Source organism: Prionailurus viverrinus, chromosome D3, assembly GCF_022837055.1.
Source record: "Prionailurus viverrinus isolate Anna chromosome D3, UM_Priviv_1.0, whole genome shotgun sequence".
Classification (NCBI taxonomy): domain Eukaryota; kingdom Metazoa; phylum Chordata; class Mammalia; order Carnivora; family Felidae; genus Prionailurus; species Prionailurus viverrinus.
Window position 1 is genome coordinate 21827440 of NC_062572.1, and position 27237 is coordinate 21854676.

The 27237-nt window shown below is 47.6% G+C and overlaps 1 long non-coding RNA gene, 1 other non-coding gene and 2 gene segments (V, D, J or C); 1 reads left to right on the forward strand and 3 right to left on the reverse strand.

Moving 5' to 3' along the window:
* Positions 1-215: 215 nt before the first annotated feature.
* LOC125149731 (U6 spliceosomal RNA) lies at positions 216-319 on the forward strand. The gene has a single exon (XR_007146033.1). It is a non-coding gene; the product is annotated as a U6 spliceosomal RNA (small nuclear RNA).
* A 452-nt stretch (positions 320-771) lies between these two features.
* On the reverse strand, positions 772-5085 carry LOC125149388 (probable non-functional immunoglobulin lambda variable 1-50). The segment is given in 3 exon segments: positions 772-906; positions 4526-4860; positions 4971-5085. Coding segments are annotated over 3 exon segments (528 nt in total).
* Positions 5086-10451: 5366 nt separating this feature from the next.
* On the reverse strand, positions 10452-15121 carry LOC125149389 (immunoglobulin lambda variable 1-40-like). The segment is given in 3 exon segments: positions 10452-10550; positions 14538-14854; positions 14965-15121. Coding segments are annotated over 3 exon segments (462 nt in total).
* A 4555-nt stretch (positions 15122-19676) lies between these two features.
* Positions 19677-27237, reverse strand: LOC125148970 (uncharacterized). The gene is made up of 2 exons (XR_007145746.1): positions 27169-27237; positions 19677-19806 (listed from the first exon to the last, which is right to left on the reverse strand). It is a non-coding gene; the product is annotated as an uncharacterized LOC125148970 (long non-coding RNA).

A 27237-nucleotide genomic window follows, 5' to 3' on the forward strand; every position in this document is an offset into this window, starting at 1 on the left:
TGTTTATGGCAGCAATAGACACAATGCAAAATAGACAGAAGGTGTCAACGACACAAATGTCCATCAGCTGATAAATAGATAATGAATATATGGTGCATCCATACAGTGAAATACTAGTCACCAATTTAAAAAAGTGAACTACAGAGCCAGGTATAACTAGATGGACCTCAAAAACATATTACACCTAAGAATTCGGCAACAGAAGGCCATCACATGTTTGTTTTGACAGCCTATGCAATAAAATTGGAAACTTCCAGATAGATTAGCATGGGCTCCACGCAAGGGTGATATGCAACTAAGTGAAACATTCCATACATTTACAGATGGTGATGTTCCCACAGCAATGTGCATGCACCTAATGTGGGTGAATGGGGCACTTAAAATGGCACATGTTCAGTGTTACAGTGCACATAAAATACCCACAAGAAATCACCGCAGACAGAATGGAATTTGTGGCTACAAAGGGCTGAGCGCAGTGGCGACAGTGACTTCACTGCTGGTAGGTCCAAGGTTTCTCTGCAGGTGATGGAAATGTGGTAAATTCAGTCATGATAGAGGTTGTCCAACTGTGGAACTATATTAAAGACCATGGAATTGTATACTGTAAATGAATGAACTTTGTGGCATGCAAATTATCTCAATAGTTTTGTTTTGCTTTGTTTTTAGAAAAAAACAGTATGAGGGAGAGCAACTGTGACCGACCTTTTAAGGTCATTCTGTGCTCAGAGCAGACCCTCACACCCTCTAGGGTGTCCATGGTCTCCCTGTTTGTCACAGGCAATAATGGGGGTGACCACGAGGGGCAGGGGCAGGTTTTTGTCTTAGGTCCCCATGGGCCTGTAGCACTGTGTCAGCATTGATGCTTTCATCCCACACTGAGCAGTAATAGTCAGCCTCGTCCTTAAGCTGTAGGCCCAATATGGTCAGAGAGGCTGTGTTCCCAGAGTGGGAGCCAGAGATCTGGAACTGTGAGAGCCTACTTGTCCTGAGCATCACAGTTTTGGGGCCACCGTGAGAAATCTGTTGGTACCAGCCCACATAATTTGTTCCAACATTGTTACTGTTTCCAGTGCAGGTGAGGGTGACCTTCTGTCCCACAGACCCTGACATGTATGCTCCCTATGTCAGTGGAGACTGTGCCCAGGACCCTGTAACAGAGCAGTGGAGACACAGACAGGGGAGTCTCAAGGAAGAAGAAGAAAAAAACAGAAGAAGAAGAAGGAGAAGGAGAGGACAAAGTGGAAGAAGTAGTCAACCTGTAGTTAGCACTGCAGGATGGAGTGGATTGACTGTGGGGCCCAAGAAGGTTGGATCTCATGTTCCTGAGCCTGGGTCACTGGAGGAGCACTAGGACCTTTGGGTTGTGTTGGTCAGTGATGTCTGGCTTCATTCTGGATTGGAAACAAGTGCTGATGAGGTAGCATGATGTGGAGACAAAAAAGGAACCTTGGTCCCAGGGTACATGGTTGAGTCAATGATTTGGCTCATCTCTGGTTGAGTCCAGAGATTTGAGGAGATATCCCGGGAATGATGTGTCAAAATCATGTCATTCTGTCCACTGCTGTTGCTCCTTCGGGGGGCAGTAGAGAGTGCATTTCTGTCCTGGGGTCTCTGTCCCTGGTGGAGGCTGGATCAGCTGGGAGAGGTGTGGAGATCTGTGAGCACAGGGCAGGGTCAACACTTCAGAGAGTGGGGCAGAGCTAGGGTAGGATCCCTGCTGGAGCTCAGGAAGCATTCATCTGGGTGGTAAATAAGAACAGGGAGGACTAAGGGCATCCAGTCTGTGGTGGCCACGACCTGACACCTTGATCCTTAAATCGCCAATGAGGGCATACCTGTCTCACACTTCTTAGTCCATTCCACACCCTGAGGAACTGGGTCTGTGATGGTTAAATTATGTGTAGCTTGTGTAGGCCATGAGAGCCAGATGTTTGGTCTAACATGATTTTAGTAGTTTCTGCGAATATATATTTCACATGATATTAAGAAGTAAATGAGTAGGGGCACCTGGGTGGCTCAGTCAGTTAAGCAACTGACTCTTGATTTCAGATCAGGTCATGATCTCACGGTTCATAAGATTGAGCCCTGCATTAGGGTATGAGCTGAAAGCACGGAGCCTGATTGGGATTCTCTCTCCCCTTCTCTCACTGCCTCCCGCCCCCCCCCCCCCCCCGTGCTCTCTCTCTCTCTCTCTCTGTCTCAAATAAAGGAATAAATTTTAAAAAATGGAATTAAGTCAGTAGACTTTTATTAAAGCCAATTACCATCCATAATGCGAATGGGCCTCATCCAATCAGTTGAAGGCCTTGATGTAGAAAAGACTGACCTTGCACAGAAAGAAGGGATTCTGGGAACACATTGCCCTCAGAACAAAACTACAACATCTACACTTCCTCTCCTGGGTCTGTGGCCTTCCAGCCCACACTGTGGATTTTGGACTTGCCAACCTCTACAACAATGGCTAAAGAGTCCTTAAAATAAATATCTCAGATAGACTGATATGCACACATAGACATGCACATAGACATACATTATATTACACATACATATACACATGCATCTTATAGGTTCTTTTTCTTAGAACCCTAACTCATGTGCAGTCCTTTATCCAAATCTCAGTCTTGTTCTTTGTTTTTTTCTAGCCCTTTGCATGGTTCAATTCTACAGAGGGATCAAGACAACTGGTCAGGCAATGCTAAGTCTGTGCTCTAGGTCCTGCAAAGACCATGCGAAATCGTGATCACAAGGTGATCACAGGTGTCAGGTGGTGGGGAAGTGACCACCATTGAAGTTTCTTGCAACTCTTTACCTTCTTTCTACCTCTGGGAAGAGAAGGTCATCATGTGAGTAATATACTTTCTGCTTTCTTTCTTTTTTTAATTTTTTTAACGTTTATTTATTATTGAGAGACAGAGAGACACAGAGTGTGAACAGGGGAGGGGTAGAGAGAGGGGGAGACACAGAATCCGAAGCAGGCTCCAGGCTCTGAGCTGTCAGCACAGAGCCTGACATGGTGCTTGAACTCACTATCTGTGAGATCATGACCTGAGCTGAAGTCAGTCGCCTAACCAACTGAGCCATCCAGGTGACCCTATACTTTCTGCTTTCTAACTCTCATGTGAATGCCTACATTTCATATCAACACCTCGTGCCTGGGAGTGAGTGTGTGTTGGTCTGGAATTGATCAGGTGCATGGACATCAGAATGGTCATGGGATTGAGCTATGATTTTATGAGATGGAAACGACCTGGCCCATGTCCCCTGCCCAGATGCCAGTGTCCATAGTCCATGTCCCAACTTGAATAACAAAGAGGGTAGAGGGAAGAAGAGGTGGTAGGCACGGCCATATTTGGTGAAATTTTATCATTTTCTTCTCCTATTTGAACCCCAAATCCCCAGCCATATGATTAGTCAGTGACTAAGCCCAGTTCCAACCAGATAGCCACTGTATTACCCAAGCCACTTGGACAATCCCCTCCCTGGTCACCATGATGATTTCAGGGGAGATGGTGGAGTGATGTGGTCCAGGCAACTTGAAAACCGAAGTTTCTGGTCAGTGGGTCATGGAGGGCAAATCTCCCGTCCAGAGGGTGTGTTGTATGGACCTCATTCTGGGACTGCAGGGACATTTGTCCCAATCTGGGAAGTCAGCCTGAGACACAGTATGTTTTACTTCTGTTTCTTCTCTCTACTTCCAGACACTGTCAGTTCCCTGAGCAGGTGTACCCTCCATGTGTTTCCTTTGCTGTGTCCTGACCCCTTAGACCCAAGTCTGCCATGTAGCAAGGGTTCAGTAAAGGGTGTGAATGCATACCATTGGAAGAGTGGACTATCCTAAGCCAGACACAGCTGGACTCTGAGTCCTGGTTCTGTCCTGACCCCTTGATAAGGACTGAACTGTGTGCCCTCAAAACCCTATGTGGAAATCCTAACCCACATTGTGATGTTTGCAAATAAGGCATTGAAGCATGTAATTATGGATAAATAAGGTCATATGGGTGGTGTCCTAAAAAATAGGGATGATGTCTTTATAAGAAGAGGTAGAGACACCAGAGGGGAAAACACAAACAAGGCCATGTGAGCACCCAGGAAGAACGCCACCATCTGCAAGCCAAAGAGAGAGACCTCAGGAGAAATCAAACCTGGCAACACCTTGAACTTGGACATTTAGCATCCAGAACTGTGAGAAAATCAATATCTTTTGGATTAGCCACACAGTCTACGGTTTTATGTTACAGTAGCCCTAGGAGACAGGCACAAGCCTCAGGGACTCTGTCCCCAGGGCAATATCCCAGCGTACAGGAATTTCTGCTCAGTTTGCATGAAACAGAAAATGTGTACCTGCAAGGACAGGCTGCAGAGACAGAATTGAGAGCACAAGGACACATATCCTAGAGAAAGTTCCCTGAGTTGGGTTTCAGACCTCAGATTTAGGTCAAACAAAAGGGGAACCAGCTGTCTTGGCAGAAGATGGGGGCTGCAAAAGAAATCCCATCACTGCAGGGACAGCATGTTTTCGTCTCACTTCCCCACAGGACTGGAGCACTGTGTGAGCACTGAGACTATCATCCCATGCTGAGCAGTAATAATCAGCCTCGTCCTCAGCCTGCAGCCCAGTGATGGTCAGGGTGCCTGAACTGCCAGACTTTGAGCCAGAGAATCTATCTGGGACCCCCGAGGGTTTGCTGTTATCCCAACAGATGACGGTTTTGGGGCCCATTCCTGGGAGCTGTTGGTACCAGCTCACAGCATTACGACCCCCGATGTTGGAGCTGCTTCCGGTGCAGGAGATGGTGATCCTCTGGCCTAGGGTCCCAGACACTGATGGTGGCTGAGTCAGCACAGACTGGGCCCAGGACCCTGCAAATGAGAGACACAGAGACCGTGATGCCAGGGTCTAGAGACAAGAGGAAAAAGAACGACCCACATGTCCTCCAAGGGCCCCTTCCCTTGGCCTCACATCCAGTTACCTGTACAGTGAGCAAGTAGGGTGAGGAGAAGAGGGGTCCAGGCCATGGTGGAAGTCATCACTGTTCCTACCTTCTGTAACCCACGGTGTGCAGACCTCCCCTAATAGGTCTCTTCTCCTTTTCATTCTCTAAGAGGGGGAGGATCTGTCCATGCAAATGAGACTCATAGCTGTCTAACACTTCATTGGTCCTGGGTCAGGTCTCTCTGTTGAGGAGGTAAGGGGATGGGTATGGGAGGGGCTGTGTGGGGCCAGGGGGTATGGATGTCACCACTGTGAGCCCTGAACATAGGGCACAGGCAGTTCCAGGTGGCAGGTCCCAGCTCTGATCACCTTTTAACCCTTGAAATGGGCTGTATGTGTCCCTTGGTGGTCCAGACCCAGACACAGCATTGTGTGACATGTGACTGGAGCCAGTCAGGCACACCTCCTGACATCCTACTGCTTTGTCCCCTATCCCCTGCTTTAGGGCCAGGTATCCCCTTATGTTGCCTCCCATTACCTCAAGGAAAGCTGTATACTCTACCCAGACTCTTCAAGGTCTGGCCATGGCTACCTTGGCTGTTCATGGGTCAGGGTCGAGGTGGTGTCTCTGCTCAGATTCCTTTTCAGTCAGGATCAAATCCAGAGCACTGTGCTACCCCCATGAAGATGTGTCTCTTTCTGTGCAAGACACATGTTTTTTCCTCTTATATGATTCCTTGCTTGTTACAAATTTAGCAGTGTATCTCCAACACACAAAAATATTTTTTCAAAGTCCATTTTCCTGGTGAACTGTAAGTATTTTTATTTTTTATCTGCTCTTTATTCAAGCTTCACCATTTTACTGGTCTTCTCACTAATAGATGAGTTTAATAGCATATTTTATACTTGTCCATTCTGTATTTGTATGAGAATCAGATATTTGGCTTTTTGAGTCTGGCTAATTCTGATCCCACTCCCAGAACACAGAAAAGGTTAAATGTGGTAGTGCCTTCTGTGACCTCCCTGTGAGGTGGAGTCTCTCAGCAATGATCCTGAGGTGACCTGGAGTGGCACTTACTGGGGACTGGAACAGATGGGGAACCATCCTGGGATGTGTACAGAGCATCTTGTGCTGGGCCTCTGGAACTGGTCCTCTCCTGAGGAAGGGACAGATGGAGGAGAAAACCACAGGTGGTCATGGGATGTCTTATGTTTTATAAGACATTAGAAAGCTCTGGGAGTCAGAATTACAACCGTATGAGACAGAAACCCCATGGTCTGTGTCCCCTGCTCAGCTCTTAACGTACACAACACAAGACTCAAACATGAACCAGCTATGAGGGTGGAGGGCAGAGCTGGTAATAAAGAGCTGAGTGATATACAAGGTGGGGATGCTTGCACAAACCGTCTGACCTTTTCCTCTCCTATCCAGACCCACATCTTCCAGTCATGCTGTCAGAATGTGATTGATCCCGGCCCCAAATGCTGGGATGAACTTCTGTTTCTGGGAGAAATCAGACGAATTTCTTTCTGGTACCATGTTGATGGCAGGGAAGATGGTGTAAGAGATCTGGTCCAGTCCTGAAGGCTGGGATTCCTGATCAATGGGTCCAGGATGACGAGGATCTCTCATTCTGGATGGCTTGTTGTGTGGATGCGATACATGGGAATGCAGAGGCATTTTGTTCCTATGTGGAAAATCAGCCTGGGGACATGGGGGTCATGGAGAAGGGTCATCTCAGATAACTATCAGAGAAAGAAGAGTGAGTCCTGAAGGATTTCCCACTTGTTATCTGGAGAGGAAATATGCCTGTGTTTTATTTTCTTAAGTTTTATTTATTTATTTATTTTGAGAGAAAGAGAGAGAGAGAGAGAGAAGAGAAAATGAGTAGGGGAGGGGCAGAGAGAGAGAGCGAAAGAGAATCCCAAGCAGGCTCCACACTGCCAATGCAAAGCTGCCTGACACGGGGCTGGAACTCACAAACCGTGAGATCATGGCCTGAGCTGAAATCAAGAGTCAGACGCTTAAGCGACCCAACCACCCAGACACCCCGAAATATCCCCATGTTGCCACTGAACAAGGCAGGGAGGTTGTTGACACTTCCATCATGGGGGTGAACTTGGGGCCTCATCTCCATACCCCTGATCAAGAATGTTCTCCCTAGGAGCTCACTCACATGCCATCCAGCTCCTAAGGGTTAGCTCGAAGCCACACCCCCTTCTTCGGTGCCTCCTTCCTCCCCAAACTTGCTGAATCTGCCCATTATCCTCTAACAGCTACCGATGTTCCCACTGGCTTCCTTCCTCCCTCCTCCTCATTCGTGTTCACTGAAACATCTGGACTTTTCTTCATAAGCTTGAATTAGATCCTGTGTCTTTTTGTCAAATGCTCCAGTGGCTCCTGTATCCACCTACAATACTCAACTCCCCTCCTTCCACGGTAACATTTTACATGTGTTTATGCTTTTCCTGGTTTGTTTTCCCTTTCCCAGATAGCGTCAGCTCCCTGAGGACAGGGACAATCCCTGTCTTGCCTACACTGTATCCTGAGCCTCTAGACCAAGTGTGGCACCAAGTATGTTTTAGTAAATAGTGTGGGACGAAGGAACTCTTGGTGAGTCAACTGTCCTAAGTCAAATGCAGTTGGACTCCTGTGTCTCTGGTTCTAACCTGACACTTCATGGACCTGGCTCCCAGGGAAAGCTGACCATTGCATCAAGGGATTTCTGCTCAATGCGAGACGGTATCATAATATGTGTTGCCAAGGACTAGATTTGGGGACATAGTTTGAGAGGATGAGGACAGATTGTAAATTATGTACAGTCAGATGCAATAAGTGTCCAGAGAGTGAAGGGCCCACAAGAGGAGGAGGGAGGCTGCATCTTGATTCTTCACTGATCTGGAACAGTGTTTGTCCAGATGGCCCCATGTCTGGACCCAGTGGTCAGACTTGTCTTAGGACAGGACCTAAGAAATCATGCCTTGGCAGACCTGAAGCCAGAGGTTTCATCTCAGATAACAATGAGACAAGATCTCCCCAGTCCATATTTCTATGGCTTCCACATATGTGTTTTGTGCCAGGCCACAATTTCATCTCATGTTGCTGCTTTTTCTGCTACAGATGATTTTGTTCTTGATATCTGACCCCAACCTCATGGATGGATGAGTCTGTAGATCCTGGAAACAGGAACCTAAATTACAGAAAATATAGGGGGCAGGGATATTTGGAGTTCCTTATTACTTGGTCCAAAGCCTAACTCACTTTGGGGATTCGGAGCACAAAGCTTGGGATGCCAGCAAGGTTAGAGAATGGGGAGGAAATGGCAGAAAGGAGAAAATAAATCTGAATACAAATTGAGAAGGAAACCCTGGGCGTTCCTCTGCTACATCGGTGCAGGAGACTTGATACACATTTGCTAAGATACACACTCATTTTAAATTTCCTCACAGATCAGATCATTCCTTACAAGATCATGTAGATCTTGCCTTACATTGACAAGTTAGTAGAAAGAATCCATGAAAACTGTCATTGTAGGCAGATGAAATTGGGCGTGAGTGCTCAAGGAGCTAGAATCTCATTTCCTCCTAGGCCTGGGACATGGGGGCTTTCATTGTGCTGGTCAGGGGGGTTCAAATTCATCCTTAAGTTGCAGTCAAGAACTTGAGCACACAAGACTTCTCCAGTAGGCATGACTTCCCACTACATATGCCTCCATAAGACCAGGCAAACAACATCCCATGTGGGGTAGGGATACACCCACATGCCTTCCAAGAGAGGCCAAGGCAGCCATTGGAGGTGACCTCTTTTTGATCAGTTTCCTCAGACTGTCTTCCCGGGAATTATGGATGCAAGTTTCACTTGTAACCCTTGAAAATACAGAGTTTCTGAGATCACATGCTGCCCTCTTCATGTACCTGTCTTCTGGCCCCAATTCTCCAACAAGTTACAAGTCACAGGGTCCTTCGCCAGGTTGAAGTGATGAACAGAAACCATCGCCCCAGATGCACACTGTGGGGGGCACTATATAGACTCGTCGCCAGGGGTCCCCAGCAACAGACCTGTTGCACTCACACTCTGTGCTTCGGCCTTCGGACAGAGGGTCCTCTACCCGGTCCGTGTCCTTGGTTGACACTGCATGTCTGTGCTCTCACCCTGACTTGTTTCTTCTGACTTCAGACCTACTTCCTGGGCCTTATCCTCCTCAGAGACAAGCTGGCCTGAGGACACAGGGCAGGATTCTCCCAGGGCTATATTCTAGTCACATGTTTTCTTAGTGTTTCTACTTTCTTTTCTTTTTTTCTTTTCTAAAATTCCCCACCATTTCAAGGACATTTTACCAAAGCTATTACAATGATTGTATTGGTCAATTCTGGGAGGATTGACATCTTTACCAAGTTGAATATTTAGACCCATAAGCCCGATAGATCTGTACATGTATTTAAACCTTTAATCTCCCTTTGAATGGTTTATAATTTTTAGTGCATAAAATTCTCAAATTCTTTCAGATCTTTCCTTATATGTTTCATATTTTTGATGCTATTGTAGATGATATTATTTCTAATTTTCCTTTTTGGAGGTTGATGCTAGAATAGATAATACAATTCCCACGTGCATGTGGGGGTTGCATCACAACCCCAAATGGAAACACTCAGACCAGAAGCATATCTGAGTCACTCTACACTCTCCAGAGAGCATGGCCGGAATCAGCCTTTTCATTCTTATCCAATTTCTTCATTAAGAGCTATTAATCTGTGAGCATGGGATTACTTCCAGTGCAACATTAACAGGGCGAGACTATATTATCAATGGATTAATCCAAATTTTGATCTGAAGAAAAGTATGTGATACTATCAGATCAAGTGGACTGAGGAAACTCAGGTGCTGACAGAAGAAATGACAACGCTATTGACCCCCTAACCCAGGCGTGGTAGAGCCCCTGTTGTGAGGGGCACACCAGGTCAGGAGGGTGCAGGCCAGGTTTTTGTTTCACTTCCCCATAGATCTGGAGCACAGTGGAAGTCTTTAGAAGGAGGGTATCTGGGTCATCCCCTGCTGGCACAGGGAACCTGTAAACACAGACCCTCATGGGAAACGGGGCAGCGGAAAAGGTTAAGCTGCTTGGTGGTCTGTGACAGTGAGGGTGACACCCACTCAAGAGCTGCCATGGATCTGGAGATGTCCCTACCTGTGCAGTGAGCCAGGAGCACCAGGAGCACAAGGAGAAGGGTCCAGGCCATGATGGATGCTCCTCCTGCAGCCCCAGATCAGGGCGGGCATGTAGCGGTTTCTTTTGTCTTCTCCATGGACTCATGGGGACCGGCTGTTCACACAGATTTCCGTCCTGCCTACTAGCTGAAGTGTCAGCTTAGTCCCTTAGAAAGAGGGGGCTGATTTCCACAGAGACTCAGAATTTGTCTCCTGGGAGGGACCAGGGAAGAAGCAGCTGCCGGAACCTTCCACAGACCTGTGAGCAGCAGACCCCTCCCAGCCAGAGGGGACACAGCTGCTGAGTCCCCACTAGCACACATAGGCAAAGTGTGGGCGCCCTAAGGGGGTTGTAGGGTACACAGCAGGGGGCCCCCAGTGTGCTCTTCCTGGGGAGGCCGACAGTGCCCCCTGCTGCCCACAGGTCAAGCTTCAGCCTGTCCCTGGAAAGGATGTCAGGGGCACTGACCTGACAGCCTGGCCACTGTCAGACCACAAGCATCCACATGCCATATGCCCTAGTGCCCAAGGTAACTAATATGAACAAGCAGCCTTCCCAAGGAGAATTTCTGTGTTTGTCAGAGAAAGAAATGTGGTGAATCACCACCAAGCACCATGAATGGGGCCACAGTGGGTTGAGAAGGCAGTTTCTGGAAGCACACACCTGAGCTGCTGTCTCAGGTGGGCCACGTGAGGGAGGAGACTGGTTCTCTGGGTGGAGAGTTGGGACCAGAGTTTCTACAGCAGGACAAATAAAACACACTACCTTCCCAGAAGAAAGAAGGAATTGGAGGTGGGTGGGCCATCAGATATGATGTGTTGAGGGGACGGAAACTACGTCATTTGACAGCAGCTATGAGCAAATGGAATGTAAGTGCAAAAGGGGTGAGGACATTTGACGCCTAAATGTAAAAGTACTTCTATGTCAGAGTGAGGTGCTTGGCTTTTATTTTATTTGTATTTCTTAGAGATTGAAAACGGGAGAAATATTGTTGAAATGCAACATACTGTTTTTATTATTAATTCTGTTTAACTTTTCAGCTTTTCCAAGTATAATAAAAAATCAAACATTGTATGCACTTAAGGCACAGAATGGAGATTGGATATACATTAAAACTGTGAGGTGAAACAATCAAGCTAATCAATACATTTATCACTTCGTATACATGCCAGTTTTCTATTTTTCTTCCTCCCTCCCTTCCTTCCTTCACTCTCTCTTTTCTTCTTTCTTTCTCTTTCTTTCTTTCTTTCCTTCTTTCTTTCTTTCCTTCTTTCTTTCATGAGAACCCTTAAGATCTATCCTGTCTGCAAATTTCAAATCTACAGTACAGTATTATTAACTAAGAAACTTACACTTTAGACAGACATTGTGGTGTCAGTTTCAACAATGTGCCTGACTACAACAGAGCAAGCAAGGCCGTGTCCGGAGGGCCTGAGGGCTGAGTATACAGGGAATCTGGAGGAGGAAGATGAGCAAGTAGGGCCCACAAGGAAGAGCATGGAGAGGTGACAGTGGCCGTGGACTGAGGGTGAGGGAAAGGATGATGGTGAGGTTGAGGGCTCCAGCTGTGTGCACTGTCGGGAAGGACATGAGAGGGAAAAATAAGGTTGAGGACAGTTAAAGGGGTTTGTGTCACATGTGTAAAGGTGGGCATGTGGGAACTACATGGGAACAGGAACGTGAGATATGCCAAGTCCGTCCTCCCAGTGCAGTGGCCGGAGCATCCCTTCCTGCTGTGCACTAGCTCTGGGTGAGTGGTAAGGAAAGGAGAAGATAAGAGAGGTGGGAAGATGAAAAAAAGGAATAAGAAGGAAACGCAGGGAGCCACCCCTGTTCACAGAACCAAGATAAAGCATAAAAATCCATTAGAAGTAAATCAGGAAATCCCTCAGTTTTTTTTTACTCCTGTCTTTATGTAATTACTTAAGCAATTACCATTCAGATTTGTACTCCTTTTAATTCTTCTGTTCTCTTTTTTATGTGTACTGTTTTTTTTTCTGTATTCATTCAGTTACTAAGACCATTGTGTTAACACCTGCAACTGTAATTGTGGACTAGTTATTCCTCTCTTTGCTTCTATAATTTATTCTTCAGATAGTTTTGCAAAGGTATGCTATTATATTTGAGCTTATTTTTTTTCTTGAATAGATTATTTTATCACTATTAAATGTGTCACTGGTTTTCTAGAAAATTTCTTCCCTTAGTCTTTGGCGTGACACTTATATAACCACATCTTTTTGTACTTTCATGGTTGCAGGGTATACTTTTTTTTAAATTTTAACCATTATGCTCTGTTATGTCAATCCATGTCTGTAACTGGAACAATGTGTCCATTTAAATGCAATATAATTCAACATCATTATGTAATATATTAGGTTTAATATCATTTTTGTTATTTTGTTCTCTTCTTAAATCTAGATTTAGATTTAAACAATTTAAATTCCTTTATTACTCTTTTCTTTGAACTCTCTGTTTGTCAAAAGACTACCAGCTCTCCGCAGAGAGGTATCCACTGTATTTACTTCCCAATCTGGGTTTTGACCGGGCCTTTGTACTCAGTCTGGAATTTAATTTTCTTCTCTGGTGTACTTATGACTCATTTTCCTCTCTATTAGTCCAGTTTTGTAAGTGTTCTCAGGATGAACATTGATATTAAACATTATACAGCACAAGGGACCTCTATCTTCTTAGAAATTCGTTCTCAGCTCATCCATTAAGGGGCATTCAGGAAAGGGAATCCCACTCACATTCATCCCTATTATATTTATTTGGTAATGTTCCATGGGTTAACAGTGAAAAGACAACAAAATGTCTAGATTTTTCCCGGTAATATCAGGGTTCTCTGGACAATGTAGGATGGGTTCATAGGCCTTTTTCTCTAAAATAGTGAGATTCCTTTCAGCATCATTGCAGACTGAATCAGAGGAAAAACAGACAGAGAAAGACTAGGACACATGCTCTTACACTTTACTGGTCTCATCCTGGTAATTACATCAGCAACAGTCTCATTTCCAAATAAGGTCTCATCCTGAAATATGGGAGTTTTTAGAACTTTTAATCACATGAATTGGTGGAGACACAGTTCAACACGTAACAATTAATATCCACAGTTTATTCAGATTTTCTTACTTTTTACCTAATGTCCCTTTTCTGTTGTATGATCCAGTTTATGATTCTTTGTGACATTGAGTTGTGAATTGTCCTTAAGCTTCTCTTACTGTGACACTTCTTCAGACTGTCCCTCTTGTTGGTGCCTTTGTGCATACTTACTGAGTGGGGGTTATGCCTGACGTCATTCAAGCCAAGGGTTTACACCTGTTGCATGAAATCTCTGGATGGGAATGTGTCTCATCTGATTCCATTTATTTATACCATCAGTTAACAATATGGACGGCAGACATATGTGTAGACACTGAGTTGCAACCCAAACCTTTTATGTTCCTGTGGTTGAAATCTTTCTAGTTTTGCCTCATGGGGGCCCTTTAGGTTGGCTCGTGAGCTCCTAGACACACCCTGTCCTTGTGTGTGTGCACACATGGGTATGTGTGGTGGTTGTGCACTGATTTGTTTGTGTTTGTTTGGGAGACAATGACAGACAATGACAGAGTGTCATTTAAGTGTCATTAGTATCATATGGAATAATCTGTGGCTCAGAGTGTTTTCCTCTGTTCACATGATTCATTCTTTTTCAGCGTTTAGCACCCCCGCGACCTTCAGATGTTTGCAGAGTTTTGCTTCTTCCAATGTTGGATGTAATTATCAAATTATTATAAAAGTGGCACCTCCTTGGTGACCTCTTAGTTGGTTACTGGTTTGGGTGATTATTTTAAACCTAGAATAAATATCCATGTGCCAAGTTTAAGGTGCTTTCAGGCTTTCGTGATTAGGAATAAGTTGTTATAAACATTGAAGTACAGGGTTTTTCCTATGGACGAAATTTTTGAAACTTATCCTCATAATTTTATAATTTTAAATTGGCATTTTTCCACAAATAATAGATAAAAAGAGACTAGCCACTGCCATGGAGATAATAGTACCATATGCAAATAAGGCTGACTTATTTTCCAGGCACCACATGGGTAGAGTTCAGAGGAAAAACAAAAATGGTTCATTTATTTTTATATCAGAAGGAAAAATTGATATGCTCTGGCCTAGAAGTAAAATACCTCAGCTGAGAAAACAAGAGATTTCTCTTCCATCAAGACTCTGAGAGGGTTTTCTGAGAGTGACTTTGAGGGCAGAAAGGACAGGAGGAACCTCACTCATGGGAGGTGCCCTTGCATGGACCTGCGTCCAAGTCATCAGTCACAAAATGAGCAGAATCACAGGCTAAGCTGAGGAGGCAACTGCTGATGTGTTTCCCTCCTTACAGATGAGTAACTAGGTTTTTGACTCACTTCCCCACAGGCCTGGACCACTGTGTAAGCTGTGCCACTGCTGTACCACGATTGGCAGTAATAATCAGCCTCGTCCTCGGCTTGGAGCCCCGTGATGGTCAGGGTGCCTGTGCTGCCAGACTTGGAGCCGGAGAATCGGTCAGGGACCCCGGAGGGTCGGTTGTTATTATTATAGATGATGGTTTTGGGGGCCATTCCTGGGATTTGTTGGTACCAACCAACGTAACTATCAACTCCAGTGCAGGAGATAGTGACCCTCTGGCCCAGGGCCCCAGACACTGAGGATGGTTGATTCGGCCCCGACTGAGCCCAAATCCCTGGAAAGAGAAACAACAGAGAGGATATTCCTGGGGTCTAGAGCAAGAGGAGGAATCAGGCCCACACTTGTGCTTCCAGAACCCCTTCCTGTGTCCCCACATCAAGTCACCTGTGCAGTGAGCGAGGAGGGTGAGGAGGAGAGGGGACCAGGCCATGGCGGAGGTCAGCACCGATCCTGCCTTCTGTTGCCTCACAGCTGAGCAGAGCCTCCCTTCACCTCTCCCTTCACCTCTTGATCTGTTGAGAGGGGGAGGGCCCAACCATGCAAATGCGACCCCCCTGTTTTCTGACTCCTCACTGACTTCTTTAGGTGCCTCTGTCTGAGGATGTCAGGGGGATGGGCAGGGTGGGGGCAATTTCAGGGCAGGGGTGGGGAGGTCACAGATGTGAGGCCTGAGCAGAGGGCACAGGCAGTGGCAGGTGGCAGTTCTCATCTCCGATCTACCGTGACCCCTCAGAAACAGGCCTTGAGTGCCCCTTAGCGTCCAGACACAGACATGCCATTGTATGACGTGAGCAGAGCCCATCAGAGACCACTTCTGCCTCCCACTGCTCTAGCCACTCTCCTCTGCCTAAGTGTTAGACCAGGTCTCCTCACGTGGCCCCCCATCACCTCAGGGCAGACTCTCTGTTCTACTCAGACTCCTGGGGGTAAGCCTGTCCATGGCTCCCTTGACACTTAATGGGTCAGGCCTGAAGAGTTGTCTCTACACACATTCCTCTAACAGTAAATGTGTACCAATAGAGGAAGGAGTTAACTGGATACAACAGCGGAGACAGGGCTCCAGGCACCCGTGCCAATGCAGGAAGCAGCAGAGAGCAGAGGGCAGCTCCCATGGGGAACGTTGGCAGATGGGACCTGACCCTGATGAGATTATTCTTTACACGTGCTTCTTACCCAGATGGAGTGTGTTGATTCACACTCTATCCCGGCCTCTATGTCAATGTGCTCATTGTCACATGTCTGAGTCATTCCAGTTTTCTCTCCCAAAGTGCATCAGGAAATAGCAGTGAGATCCTAAGCATCCCATCTGGTGCATCTGCTCTAGGATCCATGTATATTCGTTCTGAATTCCCTCCCAAATCCATGGTAGCTCTGTTCCGGAGACCTTGCAAAGGACCGTTTTCAGCCTATGTCTTCCCTGGTGGTCAAGAGGAACTGGAATGACTTTCTGGTCTTTTTATTCTATGGCATCAACCTATGTGTCTCTCGAGAACAATACCACGTTGGTGTTCATGACTACAGCTTTGTAATATAATTTGAAAGTGCAAAGTATGGTGTCTCGAGGTTTGTTCCTTCTCAAGATTGCTTTGGCAATTTGGGGTCTTTTCTGGTTCTATACAAAATTTGGGTTTTTTTTTTATTTCTGTGCAAAACGTCATTGGAGTTTTTATGGGGATTGCATTGAATTTATAGAGTGCTTTGGGTAGTGTGGACATGTTAGCATTATATTTATTGTGGAGATCCCTGGATTTAGGAATTACCTGGAGGATGTGTGTGAGGTCTAGGTGTTTGTATAAGATGACCTCCATCTCTGTGCTTAAAAATGTGGATGGATTATGATGATTCAAACGAAAGAAGAGGTACTAGTTTTGGAAATAAGGTAAAGAATGTGGATATGTGTATATTTTCTTTTTTTATACAATGATGTATTCTTTTTAATTCAAAAACCTTTCCTGGGCACCAGTTAAGTACCGGTAGGCTGCAGACACTCAGTGCTGCAAGGACAAACAAAACTGTCAAGGTCGTGGAGCCTGTTGGGTTTTCATCTGACTCACCATGACAGACAAGGAGGAGATGTTTCATGGGAGGTATTCAATGGGAAGCATTATATATTTATAGGACTAGAGCACACGGTTCTATGTTAATCGAGAGTCTATGACTAGAAGTGTGTGTGTGTGTGCATAACAATATCTCATGTTTATATATACGTAGTTTGTGTTTCATATATATATGTATACATATATATATGATATAAATCCCAGAAGATATATCCTAGATGTATTGTCATGAATAGTGCAGAGATGGATTAGATGAGTACTGGGGAAAACAATTGTGTGAATATTTACAGGAGGAGTAGAACCTTGTGTGACACACAGAAGGACTAGCGAAGGATCTGGTGTGAGTAATTATAATACATTGCACACTGAGAAAGGAGGGCTTAGAGCACCAGGAACTTCTGAGTCATGGGATGAGCTCTGTCCTTACAATTCCCAAGCTTCTGTGTTTTCCCAAATATGCAGTCCCGTCTGGAAGGGAAACCCGTCTGGTGCCGGAGACCCAGTCACCTCCAGTGTCTCCCTCACCACTGGGGCTTTATGGCTGCATCCTGGGATGACTGTGCTGCTGACTATCGCCTATGGGTGCTCTTGGGAAAAGGCAACGTGAGAGGCACATGCCCCTTGTTTCTAATTACGGTCTGTCCTTGAAGAATCTCATGTGCATTCTTGTTAATGGAGCCTGCCCCAACAAGTGTGAGGATGGGCTCAGGTGCAGAGGATTATGGGGACTGGCTTGCCTGGGTGGGAAGTGACCTGACATGACAAAGAGATGGGATGTCTCCTCAGGCCTTCCTGATACAGCCCGTGGAGTGGTGAGCCTGCCCTCTGCCCTTCTTATCCCTCAGTGCAGGACACAACTTGCCTGAGGGGGTCACTCACCTGACATCCCAACAACACAACTATCTAAGTGGTGGGGGGGGGGGGGGCACAGAGTGATTCATGCTGAGGAAGCCACAGCTCTGAAGTAAGGACTGAGGTGTGGTGATGCCTGCCACACAGGAGGTCGCATTTGGGGGATCAGAAGCCCCCGCCCCTGTGTAGGGATGGGTGGGGTGCCAGGCAGGCTCAAGTCCAGAGGGTCCCTCTCTCTGCTCAACTCCAGTTCCTTCTCCCAGTCCTAAGTGAGTCTGAACTCTGAGACAGCAGGGGGCGCTGGAGGTCTGTCCCTGTGCATTGGGGGAGGTGCAGGGATGGCTGAGGGGTGTCTCAGCTGGGCACCCAGTCCTGGAACCCTGCCTTGTACCCTCTGCTCTATGCTCACCGGGGACCACGATTGGCTCCCCAGCCCCACCCCACACTCAGCTGTCACCATATTCAGTGAGTAGGTTTAGGGACCCAGGAGGGGAGTGATTTGCATGAAGGATTCCTCTCTGCTCTCCAAAGTAGGGAGGGGATGAGAGAGGCTTTGTGCAGTTCTCTCACTGGTGGGCTCTGTCAGGGGCACAGCCTGGGCTGTCTCCACCTTGACCTGGACCCCTCTCCTCCTCACCCCCCTCGTTCTCCGCTTAGGTGACTGGCTGTGGAAAGCAAGGCGAGTGATTATGGGCTGGGGTGTGCTGGCCTCCTTCTTCCCCTCTTTTGAAGAACAAGCTGGAGGCATTCCCTCAGGACCTGCCTGTCCGTGTCTCCACTGTTCTGTTGCAGGGTCCTGGGCACAGTGTGCCCCGACACAGGAGGCCTCCCTGTCAGGGTTTCAGGGGCAGAAGGTGACCCTCACCTGTACGGGAGTTAGCAACAGTGTTGGAGCAAATTATGTGGGCTGCTTCCAAGAGATTTCTCTCAGCGTTACCACAACTGTGGTGCTCAGAACGAATGGGCCCTCGAAGATCTCAGCTCCGTTCTCTGGCTCCCACTCTGGGAACAAGGTCTCTAGGACCTTCTCAGCCTGCAGCCTGAGGATGAGCCATATTGTTAGTGCTCAACATGGGGCAGAAGCATCAGTTCTGACTTACTGCTGCAGGCCCATGGGGACCTGAGACAGAAAGCTGTCTCTGTCACCCCCAGGACTGCCGGTGAGAAACAGACAGGGAGGCCTTGGAGACCCTGGAGGGTCTGAGGGTCTGACTCTGAGCACAGAGGAAATTTAAAGGGTCAGTGGGAGTAGTTGCCTCTCATTTGTTTTTTCTTCCTTTCCTGTCTCCCTTTCTTGTCTCCCTTCCTTCCTTTCTTTCTTTCTTTTTCTTTCTTTCTTTCTTTCTTTCTTCCTTTCTTTCTTCTTTTCTTTCCTTTCTCTCTCTTTCTCTCCCTATCTTTCTCCCTTTCCTCTTTCCTTCCTTCCTCCCTTCCTTTCTTCCTTGGATAAAGAGCTTTATTTGGATTAAATGAGAGCTGGAGAAAGCCAAGGGCCAGAGACGCCAGTGAGATTAGGTTCCAAAAGGGCAGGCCGAGCTTATCAACCCAATGGACTCCATTTCCCAGCAGCCTTCCAGTTAGTAGGGTCAGTAAAGTCCTGCTGGGATGTGTATTTGCCACTGCCATGGAGATAATAGTACCATATGCAAATAAGGCTGACTTATTTTCCAGGTACCACATGGGTAGAGTTCAGAGGAAAAACAAAAATGGTTCATTTATTTTTATATCAGAAGGAAAAATTGATATGATCTGGCCTAGAAGTAAAATACCTCAGCTGAGAAAACAAGAGATTTCTCTTCCATCAAGACTCTGAGAAGGTTTTCTGAGAGTGACTTTGAGGACAGAAAGGACAGGAGGAACCTCACTCATGGGAGGTGCCCTTGCATGGACCTGCGTCCAAGTCATCAGTCACAAAATGAGCAGAATCACAGGCTAAGCTGAGGAGGCAACTGCTGATGTGTTTCCCTCCTTACAGATGAGTAACTAGGTTTTTGACTCACTTCCCCACAGGCCTGGACCACTGTGTAAGCTCTGGCACTGCTGTACCACGATACGCAGTAATAATCAGCCTCGTCCTCGGCTTGGAGCCCCGTGATGGTCAGGGTGCCTGTGCTGCCAGACTTGGAGCCGGAGAATCGGTCAGGGACCCCGGAGGGTCGGTTGTTATTATTATAGATGATGGTTTTGGGGGCCATTCCTGGGATTTGTTGGTACCAACCAACGTAACTATCAACTCCAGTGCAGGAGATAGTGACCCTCTGGCCCAGGGCCCCAGACACTGAGGATGGTTGATTCGGCCCCGACTGAGCCCAAATCCCTGGAAAGAGAAACAACAGAGAGGATATTCCTGGGGTCTAGAGCAAGAAGAGGAATCAGGCCCACACTTGTGCTTCCAGAACCCCTTCCTGTGTCCCCACATCAAGTCACCTGTGCAGTGAGCGAGGAGGGTGAGGAGGAGAGGGGACCAGGCCATGGCGGAGGTCAGCACCGATCCTGCCTTCTGTTGCCTCACAGCTGAGCAGAGCCTCCCTTCACCTCTCCCTTCACCTCTTGATCTGTTGAGAGGGGGAGGGCCCAACCATGCAAATGCGACCCCCCTGTTTTCTGACTCCTCACTGACTTCTTTAGGTGCCTCTGTCTGAGGATGTCAGGGGGATGGGCAGGGTGGGGGCAATTTCAGGGCAGGGGTGGGGAGGTCACAGATGTGAGGCCTGAGCAGAGGGCACAGGCAGTGGCAGGTGGCAGTTCTCATCTCCGATCTACCGTGACCCCTCAGAAACAGGCCTTGAGTGCCCCTTAGCGTCCAGACACAGACATGCCATTGTATGACGTGAGCAGAGCCCATCAGAGACCACTTCTGCCTCCCACTGCTCTAGCCACTCTCCTCTGCCTACGTGTTAGACCAGGTCTCCTCACGTGGCCCCCCATCACCTCAGGGCAGACTCTCTGTTCTACTCAGACTCCTGGGGGTAAGCCTGTCCATGGCTCCCTTGACACTTAATGGGTCAGGCCTGAAGAGTTGTCTCTACACACATTCCTCTAACAGTAAATGTGTACCAATAGAGGAAGGAGTTAACTGGATACAACAGCGGAGACAGGGCTCCAGGCACCCGTGCCAATGCAGGAAGCAGCAGAGAGCAGAGGGCAGCTCCCATGGGGAACGTTGGCAGATGGGACCTGACCCTGATGAGATTATTCTTTACACGTGCTTCTTACCCAGATGGAGTGTGTTGATTCACACTCTATCCCGGCCTCTATGTCAATGTGCTCATTGTCACATGTCTGAGTCATTCCAGTTTTCTCTCCCAAAGTGCATCAGGAAATAGCAGTGAGATCCTAAGCATCCCATCTGGTGCATCTGCTCTAGGATCCATGTATATTCGTTCTGAATTCCCTCCCAAATCCATGGTAGCTCTGTTCCGGAGACCTTGCAAAGGACCGTTTTCAGCCTATGTCTTCCCTGGTGGTCAAGAGGAACTGGAATGACTTTCTGGTCTTTTTATTCTATGGCATCAACCTATGTGTCTCTCGAGAACAATACCACGTTGGTGTTCATGACTACAGCTTTGTAATATAATTTGAAAGTGCAAAGTATGGTGTCTCGAGGTTTGTTCCTTCTCAAGATTGCTTTGGCAATTTGGGGTCTTTTCTGGTTCTATACAAAATTTGGGTTTTTTTTTTATTTCTGTGCAAAACGTCATTGGAGTTTTTATGGGGATTGCATTGAATTTATAGAGTGCTTTGGGTAGTGTGGACATGTTAGCATTATATTTATTGTGGAGATCCCTGGATTTAGGAATTACCTGGAGGATGTGTGTGAGGTCTAGGTGTTTGTATAAGATGACCTCCATCTCTGTGCTTAAAAATGTGGATGGATTATGATGATTCAAACGAAAGAAGAGGTACTAGTTTTGGAAATAAGGTAAAGAATGTGGATATGTGTATATTTTCTTTTTTTATACAATGATGTATTCTTTTTAATTCAAAAACCTTTCCTGGGCACCAGTTAAGTACCGGTAGGCTGCAGACACTCAGTGCTGCAAGGACAAACAAAACTGTCAAGGTCGTGGAGCCTGTTGGGTTTTCATCTGACTCACCATGACAGACAAGGAGGAGATGTTTCATGGGAGGTATTCAATGGGAAGCATTATATATTTATAGGACTAGAGCACACGGTTCTATGTTAATCGAGAGTCTATGACTAGAAGTGTGTGTGTGTGTGCATAACAATATCTCATGTTTATATATACGTAGTTTGTGTTTCATATATATATGTATACATATATATATGATATAAATCCCAGAAGATATATCCTAGATGTATTGTCATGAATAGTGCAGAGATGGATTAGATGAGTACTGGGGAAAACAATTGTGTGAATATTTACAGGAGGAGTAGAACCTTGTGTGACACACAGAAGGACTAGCGAAGGATCTGGTGTGAGTAATTATAATACATTGCACACTGAGAAAGGAGGGCTTAGAGCACCAGGAACTTCTGAGTCATGGGATGAGCTCTGTCCTTACAATTCCCAAGCTTCTGTGTTTTCCCAAATATGCAGTCCCGTCTGGAAGGGAAACCCGTCTGGTGCCGGAGACCCAGTCACCTCCAGTGTCTCCCTCACCACTGGGGCTTTATGGCTGCATCCTGGGATGACTGTGCTGCTGACTATCGCCTATGGGTGCTCTTGGGAAAAGGCAACGTGAGAGGCACATGCCCCTTGTTTCTAATTACGGTCTGTCCTTGAAGAATCTCATGTGCATTCTTGTTAATGGAGCCTGCCCCAACAAGTGTGAGGATGGGCTCAGGTGCAGAGGATTATGGGGACTGGCTTGCCTGGGTGGGAAGTGACCTGACATGACAAAGAGATGGGATGTCTCCTCAGGCCTTCCTGATACAGCCCGTGGAGTGGTGAGCCTGCCCTCTGCCCTTCTTATCCCTCAGTGCAGGACACAACTTGCCTGAGGGGGTCACTCACCTGACATCCCAACAACACAACTATCTAAGTGGTGGGGGGGGGGGGGGGCACAGAGTGATTCATGCTGAGGAAGCCACAGCTCTGAAGTAAGGACTGAGGTGTGGTGATGCCTGCCACACAGGAGGTCGCATTTGGGGGATCAGAAGCCCCCGCCCCTGTGTAGGGATGGGTGGGGTGCCAGGCAGGCTCAAGTCCAGAGGGTCCCTCTCTCTGCTCAACTCCAGTTCCTTCTCCCAGTCCTAAGTGAGTCTGAACTCTGAGACAGCAGGGGGCGCTGGAGGTCTGTCCCTGTGCATTGGGGGAGGTGCAGGGATGGCTGAGGGGTGTCTCAGCTGGGCACCCAGTCCTGGAACCCTGCCTTGTACCCTCTGCTCTATGCTCACCGGGGACCACGATTGGCTCCCCAGCCCCACCCCACACTCAGCTGTCACCATATTCAGTGAGTAGGTTTAGGGACCCAGGAGGGGAGTGATTTGCATGAAGGATTCCTCTCTGCTCTCCAAAGTAGGGAGGGGATGAGAGAGGCTTTGTGCAGTTCTCTCACTGGTGGGTGGGCTCCGTCAGGGGCACAGCCTGGGCTGTCCCCACCTTGACCTGGACCCCTCTCCTCCTCACCCCCCTCGTTCTCCGCTTAGGTGACTGGCTGTGGAAAGCAAGGCGAGTGATTATGGGCTGGGGTGTGCTGGCCTCCTTCTTCCCCTCTTTTGAAGAACAAGCTGGAGGCATTCCCTCAGGACCTGCCTGTCCGTGTCTCCACTGTTCTGTTGCAGGGTCCTGTGCACAGTGTGCCCCGACACAGGAGGCCTCCCTGTCAGGGTTTCAGGGGCAGAAGGTGACCCTCACCTGTACGGGAGTTAGCAACAGTGTTGGAGCAAATTATGTGGGCTGCTTCCAAGAGATTTCTCTCAGCGTTACCACAACTGTGGTGCTCAGAACGAATGGGCCCTCGAAGATCTCAGCTCCGTTCTCTGGCTCCCACTCTGGGAACAAGGTCTCTAGGACCTTCTCAGCCTGCAGCCTGAGGATGAGCCATATTGTTAGTGCTCAACATGGGGCAGAAGCATCAGTTCTGACTTACTGCTGCAGGCCCATGGGGACCTGAGACAGAAAGCTGTCTCTGTCACCCCCAGGACTGCCGGTGAGAAACAGACAGGGAGGCCTTGGAGACCCTGGAGGGTCTGAGGGTCTGACTCTGAGCACAGAGGAAATTTAAAGGGTCAGTGGGAGTAGTTGCCTCTCATTTGTTTTTTCTTCCTTTCCTGTCTCCCTTTCTTGTCTCCCTTCCTTCCTTTCTTTCTTTCTTTCTCTTTCTTTCTTTCTTTCTTTCTTCCTTTCTTTCTTCTTTTCTTTCCTTTCTCTCTCTTTCTCTCCCTATCTTTCTCCCTTTCCTCTTTCCTTCCTTCCTCCCTTCCTTTCTTCCTTGGATAAAGAGCTTTATTTGGATTAAATGAGAGCTGGAGAAAGCGAAGGGCCAGAGACGCCAGTGAGATTAGGTTCCAAAAGGGCAGGCCGAGCTTATCAACCCAATGGACTCCATTTCCCAGCAACCTTCCAGTTAGTAGGGTCAGTAAAGTCCTGCTGGGATGTGTATTTGCCAGTAAACGACCAACGTTTGCCCCCCATCACTACAGTGGTAGAGTTTCTCTTTTCCATAATTAAAACTCCATATCACTCCCACAACACCACGAATATTGCAAAAAAGGCTAAAAAATCACATCTGACACCTCTTATACTCGTCTTCAGTAGTTAGCTCCGAAGTCTCATCATTTGCCAAAAAGAGTTCTACTAAACTCATCAGCTGAAATGTCCATCCAAGTAGTGAGAAGACAGTCTTTACTAACCCATGGTCATTCTTACCCAATTACCCCGGCCAGTCATGGCTGAACAGCAGAGTAAGGCTCAGAGAGGGTGAAGGAGGAGGGGGATGGGGCTAATTTTCCCCAGTACAAAGATGGCATCCGATTCTTGGTCGGAGAGCAGAACCAGAAAGGCTTGAGGAAAGGGTCCAGGCCCTGTACTCAGTCAGAAACAGTGCTGTAGAAGAGGACGAGGAGAAGGAGGAGAAGGAGGAGGAGGAGGAAGAGGAGGAGGTGAAGGAGAAGGAGGAGGAGGAGGAGGAATGCTTGCCATGCTTGTGGTTTTGTATATCTGTAAGAACTTTCTTCATTTTCTTCCACATCTTCTTTCCATCAGCATTCCTGGTCTTACCATGCCAGGTGCCAAGGGATTCACAGGAGGGATGCCAGGAGCAGGTGGTGGGTAGGGAGCAGGTAGAGACCTAGGGGTTGGCCTCCCAGATACCCAGGTTATGGTGCAGGATGGGGGTGCACTGGGGAGAAAGCTGATTCCCCCGGGGAGCTGCTGCAGGATGGAGAGGGGCCTGGAGGGCAGGCAGGGTGGTCAGGTGGTGGATGGCAGGATGGGCACCTTCAGGGTACCTGACGCACCAGCAGTCAGGCCATTGCCCCCTCTCTGCACTCAGCCCTTGTAACCGCCAAGTCCTTCGCTTTACGTGACACTTATATAACCATATCTTTCTGTCCTTGCATTGTTTCAAGATATACTTTTCTTTACCATTCTTTTCTTTTATTGTAGTTTACAACTTTTTGAAGTTTATTCTTCTTTGAGAGACAGAGAAAGACAGAGTGTGAGCAAGGGGGGGCAGGTAATTTATTCAAATTACCTTTTATGTTATTACCTGAATTCAGTGACTGTTTTCTTACAGAGCCATTTGAAATGTATACATCTTTATCCTAGGATCAAAAACAGTGAACACTCTGAATTCTTTTTAAAGTCTCTAAGAAAACAAATCATGTGCTTTTATTAATGCTCTTCACCTCTCCTGGGCCTGCCTCTGTTTCACATCAGCACCTTGTGCCTGGGAGTGTGTGTTGTCCTGAGCTGACCAGGTACAGACGTCCGAATGGACAGCGGCCCGAGGTGTAGTTTTATGAGATGGGAACCACCTGGCCTGTGTCTCCTCTGCAGATGCCGGAGCTCACAGAGCATGTCCCAACCTGAATTACAAAGAGGATGGAGGGAAGACGATGCATATGGTGGGGACCTGGTTGTTCAAAGTTCTATCATCTGCCTCTCTGATCTGGACCCCAAACTTCCAAGCTACGTGGTTAGTCAGGGTCTGAGTTCAATTCCCACAAGACACACACTGTGTTAACCAAATCAATCCCACAATCCCTTCCCTAGTCTCCCAATAGCGTCAGGGCAGATGGAGGGGTGATGTGATCGAGTCACATGAAATCTGAGGCTGCTGATCGGTGGGAGACGGAGAACAAGTCTGTGTCATGCACAGGGTGTGTCATGGGGGTGTGACCAGAGCCTGTAGAGACATTCGGTCCTCATGTGAGAAGTCAGGGTGAGGCACAATGTATTGCTTGTGTGTTCCCTTTCTTCCCCAGACAATGCCGGCTCCCTGAGCCTGGGGACACTCCCCGTCACTTCTGCACTGCGACTTGAGCTCCTAAACCAACAGAGGTCATGTAGTGAGGGTTCAGTAAATGTCATTCATGCATATCATGTGGACAATGACTTTCCTGAGTCAGACACAGCTGTACTGTGTGTCCGGGTCAGTCCTGACATCATGATATGAACTCATCTGTGTCCCTCAAAACCCTGTATGGAAACCCGAACCCACATTGTGACTGTTTGAGAAAAGGCATTAAAAGATGTCATCGTGGATAATGAGTTTAAAAGGGTGTTGCCCCCATAAACAGGGCTGGCGTCTTCACAGAAGAGGTAGAGGCAGCATGGGTGAGCACACATGGGAATGCCACGTGAGGACCCAGGATGAATGTAACCTTTTGCAAGCCAAGGAGAGTGACCTCAGGGGAAATCAATCGTGCCACCCCCTTGAACGTGGACATTTAGGCTCCAAACTGAGAGAAATACACTATCTTTGGTGTAGGCATCCAGTGTGTGGTATCGTCATATGGTAGGCGTAGCAGACAGGCACAACCCTCAGGGACACTGGTCCCGTGGAAAACCTGCCCCAGCATCCAGGAATTTCTGCTCAGCATGTATGAAACAGAAAATGTGTGCCTATAAGGACAGGTTTTGGGGAAAGAATTGACAGGAAAAGGACATAGACTAGAGGAGGTTCGTTGGGTTTTGTTTCAGGCCTCAATATTAGGTCAAGGGGGAAGCAGCTGTGTTGCTTCAAACAAAGAGGGAAGCAGAAGGTGGGAGCTACACAAGAAAAGACCATCACAGTGGGGACAGCAGGTTTTTGTCTCACTTCCCCACAGGCCTGGAGCTCTGTGTGAGCACTGAGACTATCGTCCCATGATGCACAATAATAATCAGCCTCGTCGTCAGCCTGCAGCCCAGTGATGGTCAGGGAGCCTGAGCTGCCAGACTTGGAGCCAGAGAATCGATCGGAGACCCCGGAGGGTCGTTTGTTATTCTCATAAATCAGGAGACTGGGGGCCGTTCCTGGGACTTGTCGGTACCAGCTCACATAATTACCACCCCCGATGTTGGAGCTGCTTCCAGTGCAGGAGATGGTGACCCTCTGGCCCAGGGACCCCGACACGGACGGCGGCTGAGTCAACACTGACTGGGCCCAGGACCCTGGAAGGGGTAGAAACACAGACAGGGTGATGCTGGGGTCTGGACACAAGAGAGTGGAAGCAGGACCCACATGTCCTCCCAGATCCCCTTCCAGTGTGCCCTCACCCAGTCACCTGTGCAGTGAGCGAGGAGAGTGAGAAGGAAAGGAGACCAGGCCATGGTGGTGGTCATCACCGATTCTG